At 44.1% G+C, this 18,495-nt stretch overlaps 1 protein-coding gene across 1 annotated transcript in view; it reads left to right on the forward strand.

Moving 5' to 3' along the window:
• Positions 1–8,354, forward strand: part of LOC137894376 (splicing factor 3A subunit 2-like) — a 27,156-nt gene extending 18,802 nt beyond the window's left edge. Inside the window, exon 3 of the mRNA XM_068739855.1 lies at positions 8,243–8,354. Within this exon, the coding sequence (XP_068595956.1) occupies positions 8,243–8,354 (112 nt within the window). The remainder of the gene's footprint in view (positions 1–8,242) is intronic.
• Positions 8,355–18,495: the final 10,141 nt, after the last annotated feature.

Here is an 18,495-nt window from a genome sequence, read left to right on the forward strand (position 1 = left end):
AGAGTGTTCAAGAAATAAATCCCTCTTCCATAATAATCCTTGATCCATTTTATTTCTGAATCTTTTCCTAGTTCAGCTGCCGCATTTATCACCTTCACTCTGTGAATCCATAGGGGGGGGGGCGTTTACTTCAGAGTGGAGGGCCGTTGTGCAAATTGCAATTTGACTGTGAGCCTTTGCTTCTCCTCCGTGGCAGCAGTCAACGCATCCATCATTCCATCTGCGCCTCCGAATATTCCAGTTCCACAATGCTTCCTCTCATAATGTGACAGTCTGAGTACGTTTGTGTAAATGTGTTGGTCACAAGGAGTGTAGAGTGTAGAGAGACATTGAATAAAGACCCGGCCGTTTCTGATCTAATGAGCAATTCACCAGTGACTCAGCGGTTACGTGCGTTCATCTTGTCATGTGTTGTATCCACTTATCTTTAATTATCTCTCATTCCTTCATCTCTGTGATCTGGACCTCTATGGAGCGTCTCCATGTCTCATCCTCGTCTGCCTCAAAGGAGAGGAAGCCTGGAGGAGACACTGATAGACGCAGACAGACTCCATCTGATAGAGTTCCAGAGGATTTCCTGAAGATCTTGTGCCATGTTTTATGCAAAGGAGCGAATTGTTGAGATATTTCTTGCAAAGACGAGACAAGGCACACTTCAGGGTAAGATTTAAAGACAATGTCAAACCATATATTTGGGTTCATCTTCTAACATGTGCAGATTTTTAATCTTTACACCACTTTATGCTTTTTTTTAACATGTTTATGTTCACAGCTTCTGTTTCTAAAACCTGTGAGAAAATGAAAAGCAACTGAGTCTAGCTAGGCCATGAACCCGACTCGAGCGAGCCCCGTTTTCTTCAGGCATTGTGAATGCAGCACAAGCTGGTCACATTTAACCTTGTGATGCTTCTTTTCAAAAGGATTACAAGTAACGGAACCCGTGTGGATGATGAATGAAGGGATGCTTAGCTGTCTTTTCATTTTGATCACTCAATAATAGCCAACACCTAAAATGTACCAAGACTTTAGGCACACTTGTTTCAAATACAAACTGCTACCGGAAGTCTTCTCTATCGTCAAAGACAAAATCCACAGTGGTAGCAGAGAGTTCATGAAATTGATGCGACCATACCACGAAGCACTCGAAGTATCACAGGAAATCCCTGTCTGACAAGTATGGCTTCAAATACTGATGTTTCCGCATGCCTCTGAACATCTCATCCAGACGCTAAAGCAGATATAGCACCCGTTAGCATCTGCATGAGACAAACCAACTTTGAATGTGTTTCTACGCAAACATCGACATCATCGACCGAATGATACGCGACAGTTTACCAAGTAGGAGAGTCTCAACAGGGGTTAAGGTTGTTGCTGAATGTTTTTACAAAAGCCTAGCCACAAAGCTTTCATGCCCAAACCGAACCAAAGTGCCATTTCATGCCGGCTACACTCTGAAAAGGTTAGTGTGCACATCACCCACAGATGCTAAAGGGTACCTTGTGTTTGCAGAGGAAACGCGAGGGCTTTGGGAGAATGCGGGGGCTATCTGAAGTGGAGATGGGATGGGAATAGTTCATCCGTCGAGCATGATCCAAAACATACAAGGAGCAGAACCATAAAGCGTAGATATGAAGGCTTGTAAAACTCATTTGAATAACCTGATAAAGGTAAATAGAATGACATTGTTAAACATGGGTGTTTAAAGCAGTCTGTGTTTGTCTGTCATCCTGACTACAATGCGTTCTCACTCTGTCAGCTAATAAACTGCCATTTATTCCACAGAAGGTGTGATGAGTCGATGGCAGCCATGACGGCTCTCAGCGTATTTCAGGTAAAAAGGAGGGATCCTCTACAAGTCCAACTCAGGCAGACTTTTTATTTGTTTTAATTCACACTCTCACTACACATTCTTCAGACAGTTGGATCTGCATGTCATTGAGCTGCGGGGGTAAGACGAGGCATGTAGAGCCTCCACACAAAAACAACCTGGGACTCAAACACAGAAGTTTCCAGCTGAGACACCGTTAAAACCGCCGAGTCACTCCCTGTAAGCCAAGAGCATGGCTTCCCTGACCCTCCCGCCATCTCGATCGAGCCTCGGGGAGCGGCGGCGGGGTTCCGGGCCTCGCCTGCCCGTCCGTCCTCCCTCCCAGCTCGGCAGCCGGTCCGTCCGCGGTCCGGCCCCAACCCGACAGACGTTCTCTTGAGAGTCGGAGCTCTCTTCATGTTGGCCTTTAAGTGGAATGGTGAGACTGTTCTGTAAAACGACGACAGCGGTTTAGAACGTCTAAAATGGCTACATGAGCTCAGGGAGGACAGAAACCTCCCGTGGAGCAGAAGGGCAAACGCTCGCTTGATCCTGATTTTCAGCATGAATACAGACCGTGAAAGCGGGGCCTCACGGTCCTTCTGACTTTTTGGGTTTTAAGCAGGAGGTGTCAGAAGAGTTACCGCAGGGATAACGTTCGTAGCGACGTCGCTTTTTGATCCTTCGATGTCGGCTCTTCCTATCAGAGCTGCTGGCCTTCTTGAACAATGCGATTTGTTAAACACGCACACGCACACACACACACACACGCACACACACACACACACACACACACACACGCACACACACACACACACGCACACACACACACACACACACACACACACACACACGCACACGGGTCTTGAATTACTATTTAAATCTGTTATCTCTTACATGTACATGATGATGATGAATATATTTATTAGATAGAATGTTAGAGTACAAGTACAGTCACACAGTAGCATGTATTACAGTACAAGTACAGTCACACAGTAGCATGTATTACAGTACAAATATATAACACGTCCACTATAACTACATATGTGGACATGAGACAACATTGTGAACTTGCAGCCAGCCATTACAACATATTGTATTGTAATTGGCATTTGATTTTATGAATCATTATCAAATGATAATACAACTTTACTTAATTAATGAAGTCATCAGTACCCTGTCATCAGGAACCCTAACCCTCAAATCATGTCTTTGGGGGTTAGGGTTCCTGAGCCCATTCAGGGATATCTACTCCGGCGAACCCCTCCTCCTCCTTACCTGAGACGCGCTTTGCTATTTTCATTCAAATATGTTTTGCAAATATCACCACATTGCATTCCTATTTCCTTCACACTAACAATCCAAAGTTGTTTTGTTTTTTACATAAATGGTGTTGTATAACTGATACCTAGATTAACAAGCCCCAGTAGCAAACTGCAAAGTCTGTTGTATCAATGAAAAAGGGATGCTGGATTGGACGATAAAGGGACTGTGCAGAACATAAACGCGGGGGGGCTGATGAGGAGACGAGCAGCAGGTGTCCAGAGCAGCACAGGTGATGTGGATGAGCTGATTACGGGCGTGGAGAGCAGGAGGCTTTAAAAGCTCTGCATCTAGATCCAGAAGAACCCACCATCACTGAAGGTGTGCGTTTGTGAACCCTAACCCTAACCCTAACTCTAACCCTAACCCTAAACTAACAATGTGAGTCAAATTGCTAAAGGTTTGTTCTCATGGTTGAGGAATCTAAAAATATAGAATAAATCACTATATAGTGGGACAGGTGCTTGACTTGGAGTGTAATGTGATGCTCTAAGCCTAAATGTTAGTGTCTTTGTATTTGTAGTACATACTGACCTTGGGATATTCAAGGTCACACATACTGTACCCTAATTCATTGTTTTCACCATCTTTGACTCAGTTACCTTATAACAAAAGACTCCTTATAATTGACTGCTATCACACACACACATGCACACCCCCATTAACACGCATGCATTCTCATGCAACCTTAATTGTCGGTAATTGCTCATGAAGACCTCTGAATGAGTAGCAGCAGAAGCACAGCGAAGGAGGATGTCTTTTCTTTGGGTCATTACGGACTCACGGTGACCCGGTGAGCCACAACGGTGCGGCAGACATGCTTAATGTGCACGTCTGTGCACGTCTGTGCACGTCTGTGCACGCCCAATTGGCCTGTTTGCTGCTTGTCGGGCATGTCTGGGTGGACAGAAATTAAGTCACCACTTCTGTAGTTATAATGATTACAACATTAGAGACAATAAAAACTTTAGTCCTTGCAGAGAACAAGGATCGAGAGCCCAGTAACTGTGATGATAATTGCAACCAACAAAAACACTGCCTTGGATTAGAGGTAATTGTTTCCTATTGCCTAAAGGTAGTTTTTCATAAATGACCTTAAATCATCTGCCACAGGGAATCACTGTTGTTCATTCTGATGTGTGTGTATGTTAAAGGGAAGTGTTGTACTGAGGCCTGATACTCGATAAACACAGAGGGAGGGAAAGTAGATGATTTAAGGACAAGGGAGCTAAAGAGAAGAAATATTTCGAGAAGGACTTCATCCAGCTGAACAAATCACACTGTTGGAAGCTCATCGGTTGAAGGTCATTATATGATTCAAGGTTAGACGAGAAGGCCTACATCCCTGTTGCCAAATCCTCGAAAGAGGAGAGAAAAACCCATTTGGGAATTTAACAGCCAAGACGAGTGGGAGGATGAAGAGTAAACACAGCATGGATGAACTCGCACACTATTCCCTTACAGCTGTGCTGCTTTATAAACTCACTCTTGTTTTGGGGTTACCTTGGGTCATTGTGGAGAAGAGGTGACTTCTGTTTACATTAAAGTACGAGGCATTAATAATTGGATGAAGAGTACAGAGAGAAACGGCAAGAGAGCTTAGCTCGCAGAAACCCAACACCTCCAGCCCGGCGCTAGCACCGACAGGAAGAGTCCGATCCAGTTTATTTCTGTTTGATCCATTGCTCCCTTTCATCAATGTCCACACCACAGCAGATAGCATCCCTGGGTTCGAGCCCTACCCTGGACAGCTCTCATTCAGCACTTAATGCCCATGATGCCTTGGGTAATTGTAGTTTTCCTCTGCCCATGAAACCTCACTGCTTCTCGAGACTAAGCAACTCTGTCCTCTTGTTTATTTTCAGAAGGTTGAACCAGGACAAATACCCTCAGGTCAACTTGAGCGGGCAAGCAGCGTTGTGTGCACCTCAAACGTACCCTGAACATCGTAAACGTGTTCCCGTTGCATGAAGAAGCAGGAGGAATGTGGACGGTCCTAAGGACGGGGGACGACTGCTTGGTGGGGCTGAATGGCGTCTTGGCCGGACTGAGGCTTGCAGCAGGGATCGCTCAGCTTCAGTGAGCTCTTCTCTGCTTCAAAGGCTTGGAGAGGTTCTGTGAAAACGTACAATAACAGCGAGTATAAGCACCCTTTGAAAACACGCCGGGCTGAGCTTGATATGAGGAAGGGATGGAAAGATGGGAAGATATCCTTCTTGCTTCTGTGCTGTGGGAACATACTGGCAAAGGGCATGCAAATATTCTGAACTCCTGCTTCAAACTTTATTTGCCTGACACATGACAAGGTGATTATAGACCCGTTATTGTCAACGCCTCAAACGTATGACGGTTTCTTTTTCTCGTCATAGAAGACTCACACACACATAAAATGTCAAACATTTAGTATAAACGGTCTGGGTGGGTGTTAGGTGTGTGTGAGTGGCGCTCCATTATTCTCTCTCTCTTTGGCGGCCAAATCATCAACTCCTCCCTTCCCTTTGTAACCACAGAAGATGATTAGTTCACATTTTCCCCCAATTGTATGAATTGGTCTTTGGTCACTGTAATGTGTTTTATAGATATGCTTACAAGTCACCCCGTGAATAGGTCATCTGTTTGAAGTGCGATGTGTCATGTGGTCGTTTCCAGCTCTAAAATGCCGTCTCTAATGAGCCCTGTGAGTTTGGAGATGAAAACACCACAGCCCTTTTTCCAATAAAGCGTCTCTCGGCTCTCCGAGCCTCGCATGACATGAAACAAAAGCTGCTTGTCCTTCTGGGGACCGGCGTGTGTGTGTGTGTGTGTGTGCCATTCTTTGTGCTCTTCTGTCAAACTTATTCTTTCATCTCCCTCATAATGTCAACTCTTTTCTTGAGACTCACACAACAACAAAATAAGTTAAGAACGGATGCATCACCATTTAATCTATTTTGTTTCCGAATATTTCAGAGTGTCGGCCTATACGTGATCGGAGCGTCGCAGTGGTCACTGATCCATCTGTGTCTGAGGGGGAGCCGCTTTATCATTGACGTGCAGATAGAGAGGATTTCATAGTTTGTTTTTCTGTTTTCCTCTGGCCCACATTTTTGGGAATGCCTGCAGGATTAATCAGAGACACTTCTGTGCAGGGCTCCCTGGAGCCTGTAGATAAACAGGCTTAGGAACAAATTCCCAAATTCTTTAAGATATGCTTGGAAATTTAGTAGAAAGCAATCTGTTCCAAGATTAGTGTTCCATAATTTCGTGTCACTGTATCTGAATGGGGCTCAATGGAGTCAGAGGAACGCGTTGGAAGTTCATTGTGGGCCGTTATGACGTAGATAGTGAGGAGCCACTGGATCAATGGGCACATAAAGCTTTACTGCCATGCAGGAATGCAGCTATTAACCGTCTCATGACACGCCCGTCGTGCAGCACCATGTGAAGAACGGGTGCCGTATCCTTAAGGTCACAAAGGCAATGCCTGCGAGCCCCAGCCTGGCCCGTGTGTTTATGGTTCACTAGCCCTTTCATCCTTTCATTTACTCGTCTCATTATCTCCATTCTTCAGTTTTGTTCCAATCATTTGGTGGAAGACAAAAGACGACATTTTGATTCCGGCGTATCTTCCACCATGAGCGAGCACGCAGAAGTGTAACGCTGAAATCTGCTGCGTGGTAAACTGTAGTTTAGTGAGTCGGTGCTCGTGTCTTTGGGAGCTGACCCCAGAGAACCTAGAGATTCAGTCAGTTCATTTACTGACACATTAACCTCTAAATGAGCTCTGCTGTGGGGCCCATAATCTGTCCCGGGCCACACAGACGCCCTAATTCCCTTACATGCTCACAAATAAACACACGCACTCAATGAGAGGCACCCAAAGGGTCAAAGGGCAGGGTTTAACCGTCAGTATATTACTGAATGTTATCGTGCATATTTTCTCTTTTTCTCTGCAAATGCTTGTGGAGAGGGAGAGAGGGAGAGAGAGAGAGAGAGGGAGAGAGAGAGCTTTCATATGAACGGGGCATTCATATGTATAAGGTCTGGCAACTCCTATAGTGTTGCAGTCAATGGAATTTGTGTTTAATCCTCAGTGAAACTGGGAGCTCTTTTCATTTTAGGATGCCAATGTGACCCACGTTGACCTTTTGTCCCCTCTCGCGCTAACAATTAGCCCCCACTCACAATGCAGACACATGAAAAGGAGGAGAGCAGTGTTCATGTGGCTCCAATACCCCCCCCAGAGTCTGGGGAGCTCCACCCTCTCTACCAAAACCTGCACATTTCTAGACGCAACAGGGTGCAAGTCGAAGAAAAGCCGAGAAAAGGGAGAGAGATAAACAGAATCAGAATCAGAATCAGAATCAGAAGTGGTTTATTGCCATTGTCAGTGAGGGTTCACAGACTAGGAACGTTGCTCGGTGAAGTCGTGCTACATCTAACATTAAGGACAAAATACAAAGACCATACAGGTACAGACATCAACAGCAGCCGGAGTGGTTACACAGATGTGTACTAGCAGCACTAGAAAAAGTACTTGAGACCGGTAAGAATAGGAAGGATGGATGAAAAGAAAGAATTAGTAATAAAAAACAGACAAATACCGGACCAGCAGTCAGCGTGGCTGCTAAAAGCCCCTCCTAAGATAAGGTTGGCAAAATGTTTTACATTGGGTGCAGAGTCCACGGCAAAGTTTGGAGAGGTTGCCAACTCAGAACCACAGATGTGCACAGATGTGCACATATGTCTGAGATATTAATGTTCACAAACACACGTAAGGGATTGGTGAGTTACCTTACATGGTTGTGAGGAGGAACCCCCCCCCCCCCCCACACACACACACATCCAAAATGATGCAGATAGAAGGCAAGACAAATTACCCCCAGTGTGTGTGTGTGTGCACGCGCAACTACACATAAACGCACAAAGACAGAAAATGTGTTAAAGGAATGTGTGCATGCAGACGCTAACACACACACACTCATTATTCATGAATGTGTGTGAATTCTTGCCAAAACGTGTCATTCAAACAAAGGCCATTTCACAGTGTGTGTGTGCGTGTGTGTGTGTGCGTGTGTGTGTGAGTACGCTTCAAAAACACATGCGCGCCCAACTCCTGTCGTACCCTTCCAGCATATGCTATGAGTTTGGCCTGTGTCCCGAGGAGCACTGCCTCATGACCGGGGGGCCCGACGGCCCCCACGGCCCCGACGGCCCCCCTGCACTGGAGTCATTGGGAATGTGATCTGGCTCGGATACAATCCGACCCAACAGCCTTCCTCTTTCAAACCGCTCTCTGCTCCGACAGCTTTTCATCCCCATCGTTCGGATTCTGGGAGCGTCTTCGGTGGAATATACCTCAAGTGCATTTTCTCTGAGTACTAAAACTCAGGATTCTTCCAAGTAGTAGTAGTGCATACACAGTATTCAGTGTGTACTCTTCTTGCTGATGGTGAAGCGGTGACACTCAAATATACTGTGCTCAGCAAGTGGAGATAATTATTCACAACTTTCCTCCTTTTTAATAGTATTTTGAGAGATTTTGGAATTTTCTCATATCTATCTCAAAACAAGACAAAGTAGAAAACGAACAACGGATGTTGCAGCAGCTGTATTTATCTCACCACAGCGACAGTTTGTTCACTGGCAAATGTCTGACGTCTAATATATGTGAGCAAACATGTTTAGAGTATTTTTTGCAGTAGAAGCACATTTGTCACTGAATGAGATGCATCATTCTTGATACTTTACACATCCTGTTCAGTGGCGTTCACGTGGACAATATCCTTCATTCTGATTGTATTAGATCCTTCAATTGTTTCTGATTTCAATCTTGTGCGTACATGTACAGCAGTGATGTATATTTAGCATGTTTTACCACACGACGTGACTGGTGAATACTTTTAGTAAAGCTGCATCATGATAACAAGAGAACACGAGATGGCCGATCGGTACTTTATGATGTGTGCCTACGCCACCGCTTTAAAGCACTGAGCGTCTGCAGCCAGTCCACCCAGAGATATTCCATTTCACTGTTTACACGGTACGGCTGGCATATGAAAAGGTTTATGCAGGTTTATGCAGGCCCTCTTTGTGTTTGGCTCTGATGGAGCTTGTAAATGGATATCCCACCTCACTGTCTAGTATCGACTGCAAAGGTGAAACGATGAGCCATTGATGTTCTGCCTCTTAGACGGCAAGGCAGCGCTGAAACAACGGAGCCGTCCAGTGAGGGGTCACATGGTGACCATGTTCAAAAGACAAATGCAATCAACCAAAAACATCTCCAAACGGGAGCGAGCTCAGCTGATGTGAGGAAAGGAAGGGAAAGCCGGTGACGTAGATCGAGCGTCGCGTTGCCTGGGTGCTCTGCATCGAGGTCAAACGAGGTCCTCTGAGTCGGGGCGGCAGGCTGTGATGCTGCTGCGTCACATCATCAACCCAGATTCACACAAAGACAATAAGGAGAATGGGAATGCTCCTCTTCCTGCCTTTACTCAGTCGCGCTCGCATCAGGATAATGTTTCTGTGTCTGTGACTTCAAAGGACTTGCTGCACCAAATCTCCCTTAATCATGGCTGAGCGTTGATGATGTGGTTATAGCATTACCGCTTTGTGATTGGTTGAGACTCACGCTCTCAAAGCACGGTTCCAGTGTCTCGCCTTAATGAGGCGTTATTGAGGCATCGAGGAGGCCCATGGTGCGCGTGTTTGTGTGCGTACACGCAGGCAAAAGTTATGCTCTGCATTTCTGTGAACGCATTTTAATGAACGTGTTTTGTTGAACTCTTGAAGTTTATTATTTGAGTCAGTACCATCTGTCTGAGAAGGGAATTGTTTTTAATGAAAAGTAATCTTCTGGGATTATGAAGTGAAATGTCTGTCCAAACAGTTAGACAGTGACGGCTTAGAAACGTGTGGGCAGTAAACGCGCTGCCTCATGAATATCTGCGCAGCACTCACCCCGTGTACACGCATAATCCTCAAATTCCAAACTGAGGAATTGTAATCTGGAGGAACACTTCATTCTGTCTCGTACACAGACCATTGTAATGAAACTGCCCTTCAATGAATCCCTATTTATGGTAAGTTATTCAAGAGGAGCCGAAGTGTTTGCAGGGATGACTTGTTCTTCAAAGCACACACTGTGCACTATTTAATAGCCAGACCTCCTCCTTTTACCCCATTTGCCTCTCTGTCCCCTCCTATCAGTTTATTTCATCAAAGGCCTACAACTGTCTTCAAATCCATCAACGTCTGTTACTCTGAATGACTTTCCTGAAGATATTTCACAATAACAGCAATCCATGAAGAAGGGGTTTATTTTACCCAAAAGACTGTAAGCATTTTAATGTAATACAGATGAAGGAAGGGTTGTTATTATATTTGCAGGGAAACAAACAAAAGATCAAAGTAACTTAAATAAACTTTGCCAGACAAACGGGTGATGAAATAGAACATAACATCCCGGTTCTTTCTTTGATTGCTGTTGAGGATTTCATGTACTAGAACGGCTGGACATGTCTTTGTGTTCTTCACACGGTGATACGGTGCACGTTTTCATCTCTCCTCGAAGACTTTGACAGAATCTCTCACAGAATGAATGAATAAAACATGCGACAATAAAAGCCTCTCATTCCTCATACCCAGCCAAGCTTCTGGAAATCACAAACGCCTGAAATATTGATGGATATTTCACATTTAAAAGTGAAATACTATGCTGAGTGTAACGACTACGAGCTACGGTGATGATGTCAGCCATAAAAGTAATAATAATGAACAATGTTCTTGTTAGGTAGAATCAGAATATGTTTCTTTCCAATAATTACACCAGTAAAACATCTGGGGGTTTGAGCTAAATGTAGCAGGCGTGATAGCATCGCCTGTCGTTTGTTTATGGCCGTCTCGTCAGGTCCAGTCAGATCTGGGTGGGTCTGGTCGGGTCTGGTCGGGTCTGGGTGGGTCGTTATTGTGGTGTTAATCAGACAGAGAGATGCTGGTAGGAGTGAATCACACACACGTCTGGAACACACTGACCACTCAGCCCAGACACAATGGCCACACATAAACATGGCAAACTGGCAACACTGTATGGTCAGCCACTCACTCTCTCCCTCACGCACACACACACACACACACACACAACAGAGGGGGAAACAGAAGGATTGCCCCATCATCTCATGATTGGACATTCACAAATGCCAGACTTGCATCGGTATCTCTGAATCATCTTCCAAGACGCTAACTGTGTCGTTGTTTCTCTTCACTTCTTGTTTTTCTCTCTCTCTCTCTCTCTCTCTATCATTCTCTTGTGTTCCTGGAAGCTAATTTGAAATCGCAGCCAGACGGCAGTGAATCAGCCAGACACTGAGCCATAAGATAAATTCCAGCCCATGATGTTTTCATTGGTCAAATGTTGCTCCTCCTGGAGGTCGGTCAGGGTCGGGGCGGAAAATGGTGAAGGTCATCACGCTAATAGATGCTTTTGTCAAGCCCAGGGGTTCTCAGTCATTTTCAGGTCCAACAGGAACATTTCACACGTTGCTTTTAAAGGCATTTAGTCGGTGGCATCTTTTCTCTTGCTCTCCTGATCTTTTCCTCTCACACACAAATGGCAACCTAATTATACACAAAAGTTACTAAAGCAACTTCCAAGAGGATATTTACACTTGTATTTATTTGTATTTCTCCCCCCAAATATTCAATTTATGTCTCAGACTTACTGGAAGCTATGCTGGCAAGTGCCAGGGAAAGCATTTGGGTCCACTTTAAAAATGATATGAGGCCAGACAGACTGAGAGATGAAAGGAGTCACAGGGAAACAAACAAAACGAAATGAAACGCCAAAATACAAATCAGAATGTGGAGGGAATACAGAGGAAGAGGAGACCAAGAAAGAAAGGAGGAAGGAACAATATGCTGTAAACTTCTTTGGTAGTAAATTGCAACCAAATGGCCGAGTGAAGGAGTAGCACGACGGTGAAAGTGCAAAGTGCGGGGAGGTCTTTGCTGTAATGGTTGCATGGATGGATGAGAGGAGGCCATCATCATCATCATCATGCGCATGATAAAGTGTACAACGCTTGCCCGTTGCTTCCCAGGAATTGCAGCATTCACCACTCAGAGTTCTACACATGATCCCTGCTGGCTAAGAAAGGAAGGTCCTTTGATCTCAATTTGGTTCTGTTTGTTTAAAGTGAATGTTCTAATCCCATGTCCAAACCTCTGCTAATTCTGTTGAGTGTTTTCTTTGTGACGGGTGTCGGTGCAGAGTAACTGTCACGGGGGGGTTCAGCAGTGGCGAGGTGGGGGTAACCTCCAGCAGTATGTTCCTCTTTATGGCCTGTAAACTCCTATGCAATTCGGTGGTTGGCTTTAATGGGTGAAATCCCTCTGTCTTTACCTCTGTAATCGTTTCCACATTAAATGGGGCAACGGTCAAAAGAAGATGATGTCATTATGTTAGCGCACCACCTATGGAGGGTTAGGGTGGTCAGCTCAATATGACACCATTATGCAGCCAGCATTTCACTGAAACAAAACACCAAATGCCATGTACCCAAGAAATAGCAAATAATTCATTATATAGAGCTCGAAAAGGAGTGGGAAGAAGATAAATCTATTGGACTTTAAAAAACGAAACAATTTAGGAACATTTATATACATATATATCACACATTACTAAATAATTAATAAGCAATATTTTATATACAATATATTTCAATAATTATATACCAACAATGGTGATGATAGTGACACATGACATAGGAAAGAACAAGTACATACATTTATAAGTTTACACCACATGTTTGACAGCTTTAAGAATTAAATGAGAGGGTGAACGCAAAGACAGTTTCACTTTCACCATAGCACCTTTTAAAAGTAAGCTGCTCTGACTCAGTTGACCATAAGCCAACGCCTAAATCCATCCAAATTGCTTCCACATATTTTACTTTTGTTACTAACAGTTATGAAGGATTTGTCACAGATGTTAATTGGCACTTATCAAACAGCTTGCATACAACACGGCGTGAGCTGAAATGAAGACAGCATCAACAACAGACCAGCGCCTGACAGAGGCCGGTATAATGACAGGGAAAAAAGTGCTAAGGTGCTTTACAAGCCGGATTTGGCTCCTGGTGCTTCAGGGGCTGAGTCAGCTAATAAGACTGTAGTCTACTGGGGAATGGTTTCAAACACATCTGTACTGGAATCCCTTCAGTAAATATCCTAGCTTTGTCTTGGAGTCTGCATTCCATCTCGATATGGCAATGTTGCAGTGGGTCAGTTACTTAATGGTGGATAAGAGATTCTCAAAAAAGACCAAATAGTATGTTCATTATCGGACCAAAGGAGCCTTTCATTGGACCTCGACAGGACATCCATTGCTACAAGAGTGCAGTTTGTTTTAAGGATTCGATCTTTTGAATGTACCTGTGGTGGTAAACAACACAAATCAAAGTCCATCCATCATCACCATTTTCTTCCATTTACCTGGACCCAGTTCGTGGGGTCAAATCAAAGTGATGAGACAAGTCGGGTTCCATTAAGGGAGTGGATGTTGCTCTTTTACATGACCTGACAGGACTGTTGCTGCTCTCTGGATGCAGATGCAATGTCACCATTGAGAGGGGGGGAGGGAGGGAGAGCATCGATCAATGTAGTCTTTGAAAAGCAGGAGGCATCTTTCAAAGTGTTGGAACACGCGTCAACAGGAAAGCCTTCAATGAACTTCTAATGCTCCACTTACAGAAAACAGTAAAAGGGACTAAGCTGTTTTACTGCTGCAATTATAAGTAACTTGACATTGTTACTATTTTTATTGCCTCTTCTTGTACTCTGGTCACAATGACCCAGACAAAAGCCCCAGAGGCAAGCCAAAGATGAAGCATGAGCTTAGATAGCAGGGAACTCAGTTAAATGTCGCAGTGAAAGGAATTCACGCCCAGCTGATTGCCCAATTCCTCGGTGGCATGTTTTTGTTCTGTGATGGCAAGGATGATTCTTCTTGCCTTCACGGCAGCAAAACAAAATGCCTGGGCGTCGTGCACGTGATAGCAATTATGTCATCTGAGCTCATATCCTGTGTAACATCGTGCTATGATGATCCTTTCACTGAACAGACATCTTCAGGGTTTCACTGGAGGAAAGGATGACTTCATCTTTAAATATTGGTGTAATACACTCTGCAAAAGAACGAGGGCATCGATGGCCTGGGAATGCAGCAAAGCCACCGGTGACCGTTGGGCTTTTCTGTCTCACACTGAGATCTGCTGACTTTTTTCTTGTGCAAAATTGTACTTTTTTTATTTGACTGGGACAATTTCAACTCATTGCCGACTACATTTCTAAACACTTCATATCACATGTTTATGAAATCACTTTGAATTTATTTACATTTAGTGTAGGCATCAACAGCCCTAACATCTCAAGATAGAAACTAATATTCTTATTCTTATTTTTTTAGTAGAACCACAGTGGCATCATGATGAACTTAGTCTGTTGCTCCACGTGATTTCCTTCCTGGATCACCTAAAGTCCAAAATCAGGTAAATCAAATAGAGCTATCTGCCCAAGGACAGCCTGCACTGAACAAAGTTTTTTGCTCCCTGCCTGGAAATATGATTCCATTGAAAGTGCAGGACAAATGTGTGCGTATGTGTGCTTTTGCACACATGTAAGAGTGTGTAGGTATTGCAGGTGTTTTACATGCATGTATGCGTCAAAATGCATGAAAGACACAGTGAGAAAACAGAGGAAAAAGATGCATATGCAAATGAAGTAAACATTAACCTTTAATTAGAATTGCTAATCTTTGCCACCTTTATTACTTGAACGTGTGCTTAAAATGTTTCCTCCTAACCTTTTTCCAATGCAGGTGCTTCGTTCAGATTTTCTAGTGTGCAGTAAAAGTAATGAGGTAAACATATTTATTGCACCTGTTTGATCTTTACTCTAGGCTCACTGCATTGACATTGAGTTACTATTCAATTCTTGCAGATAATGTATATTTATAAATGCTAATCCTTTTTTGAAGCACAATTTTATAATTATTAGTTTGATTAACAAATTAAAATAAACAACTAACAAAGGTAGAAAATTGCATTAGAATTTGATTTAAAAAAAAGTTTATAACTAATTGAACTCATTTTGGAAGCATGGTGTTCTTCTCTGTTTTATTATTCATTCATTCATTTTCCAACCGCTTTGGCCATGCTGGAGCCAATCCCAGCAGTCAGTGGGCGAGAGGCGGGGTACACCCTGGACAAGCCGCCAGTTCATCGCAGGGCAACACAGAGACGGACAACCAGCCACACCCAACTCACACCTACGGGCAATTTAGTGTCACCAATTCACCTAAGCCGGAGAACCCGGAGAGAACCCAGGCAGACACGGGGAGAACATGCAAACTCCTCACAGAAAGGCCACAGTCAGATTCGAACCCGTGACCTCCTTGCTGTGAGGCAACTGCGCCACCGGGCGCCTCTGTTTTATTAATGAAATTCTATTGAATTTATGAATGAAGACTTTCAAAAAAACAGAATGAGGAGGCTGAATTATCAGAGATCAAAGTCCACAACCATGGGCAGGAAAATCTTGACAGTGGTGTGTAAGCATTGCAGAGGTTCCGCAGTGGGATTGGATCCTGGCAGAACGGGTTGGTGGGATTTGCGATCGTGTCCTCTACTCTCTCCACCAATCGTTTTCAGGCTGTTGTTTGGCTCCTCCCTCTTGTGGCTGGCTTGCTGTTAACTATCAGCGCCACAGACAGCATCTCGGTGTCTTAGCTTACTATGCTGACCCATCCTGCCACATGTTCACTTCCCAGTCAAGCTTCTGGAGGCAACCTCAGAGGGCTTGGATCCAAGCCCGTCCATGTGTGCCCCAGCTGCAGCACCGAGCCAATGAAAGCTGCTGAGCAGCATGTGTCGAGTCTCATGCATAAGACATGCTTCATAGCTTTTGCAAAGTTCTAAATTAGTTTCACAAACTAGTTTTGGTGAGATAATTTTGAGAAATTAAATTATTAAATTTGTGCTTGAATGAAAACAGGTGTGAAAAAAGTTAAATACAAGAGGCTGGAGTTTCCTTGTTGTCTACTAGTTCAGTTATTGCTTCCCCATGCACCTAAATATCCGTTTGTATATTGAGTTACTTGGCTTCAATAAGCGCTAATGGCGTGTGATGGCGCCGTGTCAGATCACACATAGGATAAGTCATTCCTATGGAGTATTTGACACACATATTAATATAGTATTTCATAGTTTATGAACTAAACTACGCTCTGAGTGACCCTGAGTGGCCCGTGAGTGGCCCTGCAGTAAACTGGTGACTTGTCCTCGGTGTACCCCACCGAGGACAAGTCAGACAAGCGGCTGAAGATGACACAACTGTCTTCAAGAAATTGAATGAATGAATGAATGAATGTTTACTGCCTGTTACAACATGAGGAACACGATGCTTTCCGGCTTCTTTTCTTTGTGGACTTGAGAAACAGCTGATCATCTCCTTCCCTGGTTCCATTTATCTGCCCTTAAACGATGCCCGCATGCCCCGAAACCTACCACGGCGGTAAATGTTACGCTCTTTCTGTCCAGCACACACGCACACGCAGCAGAATGGATCGATCAATCCTCCACTTCTGTGAAAAGGCCGGTTGCTGCAGGACGCTGGTGTTTCATAACGCTGTGCGAGTGTCAATGATCTCCGCTCATGTTTGACACAAGAGCCTTTATCAGCTTAACCAACGGATCTTATCACAAATCGAGTTAATCAGTCACCGGCCTCAAGTTGGAGCTTATTGGCAGGGTCAGCGCTGAGCGCGCCCCATCGCTGGAGCCGTGCTCTCTGGGTGGTTGTTCATGAGTCTGTGCCGCGTGCGTTCCTCCATGGGAGAGAACACGCTCAGCCTCGTCTCACTCCATGCTGCTCTTGTGCTTAACAATAAGCTGGATCGTGTGCATCTACACGACTGATTGTACACGAGAGAGAGAGAGAGAGAGAGAGAGAGAGAGGACACTTAACTGAAGGGACTCCAAACGGGCGTGTTCTGCTGCCCAGAAGATATTATGAGCCTGTATTTTGTGGGGAACTACTTCACCTGTTCTGACATCAGGAGGGGACGATGGTTGACTTTGTGTACCTCTTTCAATTTTGGTTGACCACTTAGCCATGGACCGAGCATTAATTCGACCGGCTCCCAACATTAGCAAATAGCTAGCTTCTAGCTAGAAGCTAGAGAAATCAATGCTGAACTCGGAGTGTTTTAGCTTTTTCTGGGATATCAGAGGGGAGTTCATTTTTGTTACAGTGAAATAAATCATTCTATATGTTTGAAATTATGGTTGAGATATGGGGCTTTACAATCTAAAGCGCATAATCTATAATCCAAACTCAGGCGCTTTTTAAATTAAATGAACTTGAATTAGTCAAATCCCCTGCAGAGAGAGATGAATGCTAATTAACGGGCGCTTGTCCTCTTCACATCTGAAAAGACACACAATCCAGATTAACAGAGAAAATGATTTGAGTAAAGTCGCCATTCTCCTGATAGATCCTGAGTTACCAGTTGGGGAAATGTTCTTTCGCTTTAACTCAAGTTATTTACTCTGGTAGATGACAGACAGACGAAATTGTGAAAGGAGTAACAAGTGATCAATTCATCTCTCGTTGTAAATGGATCAGCTGCAACCTTTAAGAAGCCTCACAATGAGGCATTCATTGGAATCACGCAAGGCAGGAGGTCTCTTGGACCAGGATTAACAAACACTGGATTAAAGACACATGATTTCAAAGAAAGGTTTAATTGAATAAACTTTAAATACCGGTAATTATAGTCCAGGCTTTTCTGCTGAAGAGCTTTCATGTATTTGCCAAATCCATTTAAAGATTGTGAGTTCAAGTTCCAGATGATATTTTCTTGAAGGGTGAATCGGCGTGAGGTGGACATTATTAACATCGAAGGTCAGGATCTGTCTGGGTTTATGTTCTGTGGCTGGAGGTGAGTCAGAAGAATACGCACCTCTGCAGCGAGTCACCGGCATTCTGCTCAACTATCTGCAAATGCTGTCTAATGAACAGTCACACACACACACACACACACACAATTAACCCAGAAGAACATTTTTTACCACACATGATTTCATTTTGACGAAGAAGGATGTTTTTTGCATTCAGCCTTTTCCTGTTATGGTATTTGCTGGGGAGGTCTCCCGACGCCTCTTGTGGGTCGGATGCTTTTGAGGTGAGCGGCCTGTTTTCCCGTTACTTTTTAGGGTTACTGTGAGAACAGAGGTTAATCGTATTCTCAGGCAACGGATATGGACAGAAAACAGTGGGGAATTGTTTTGCAGATAACTGTCTGTTTGATTTACACTTTCATTAAT

This window comes from Brachionichthys hirsutus, chromosome 5 (assembly GCF_040956055.1).
Source record: "Brachionichthys hirsutus isolate HB-005 chromosome 5, CSIRO-AGI_Bhir_v1, whole genome shotgun sequence".
Classification (NCBI taxonomy): Eukaryota; Metazoa; Chordata; class Actinopteri; order Lophiiformes; family Brachionichthyidae; genus Brachionichthys; species Brachionichthys hirsutus.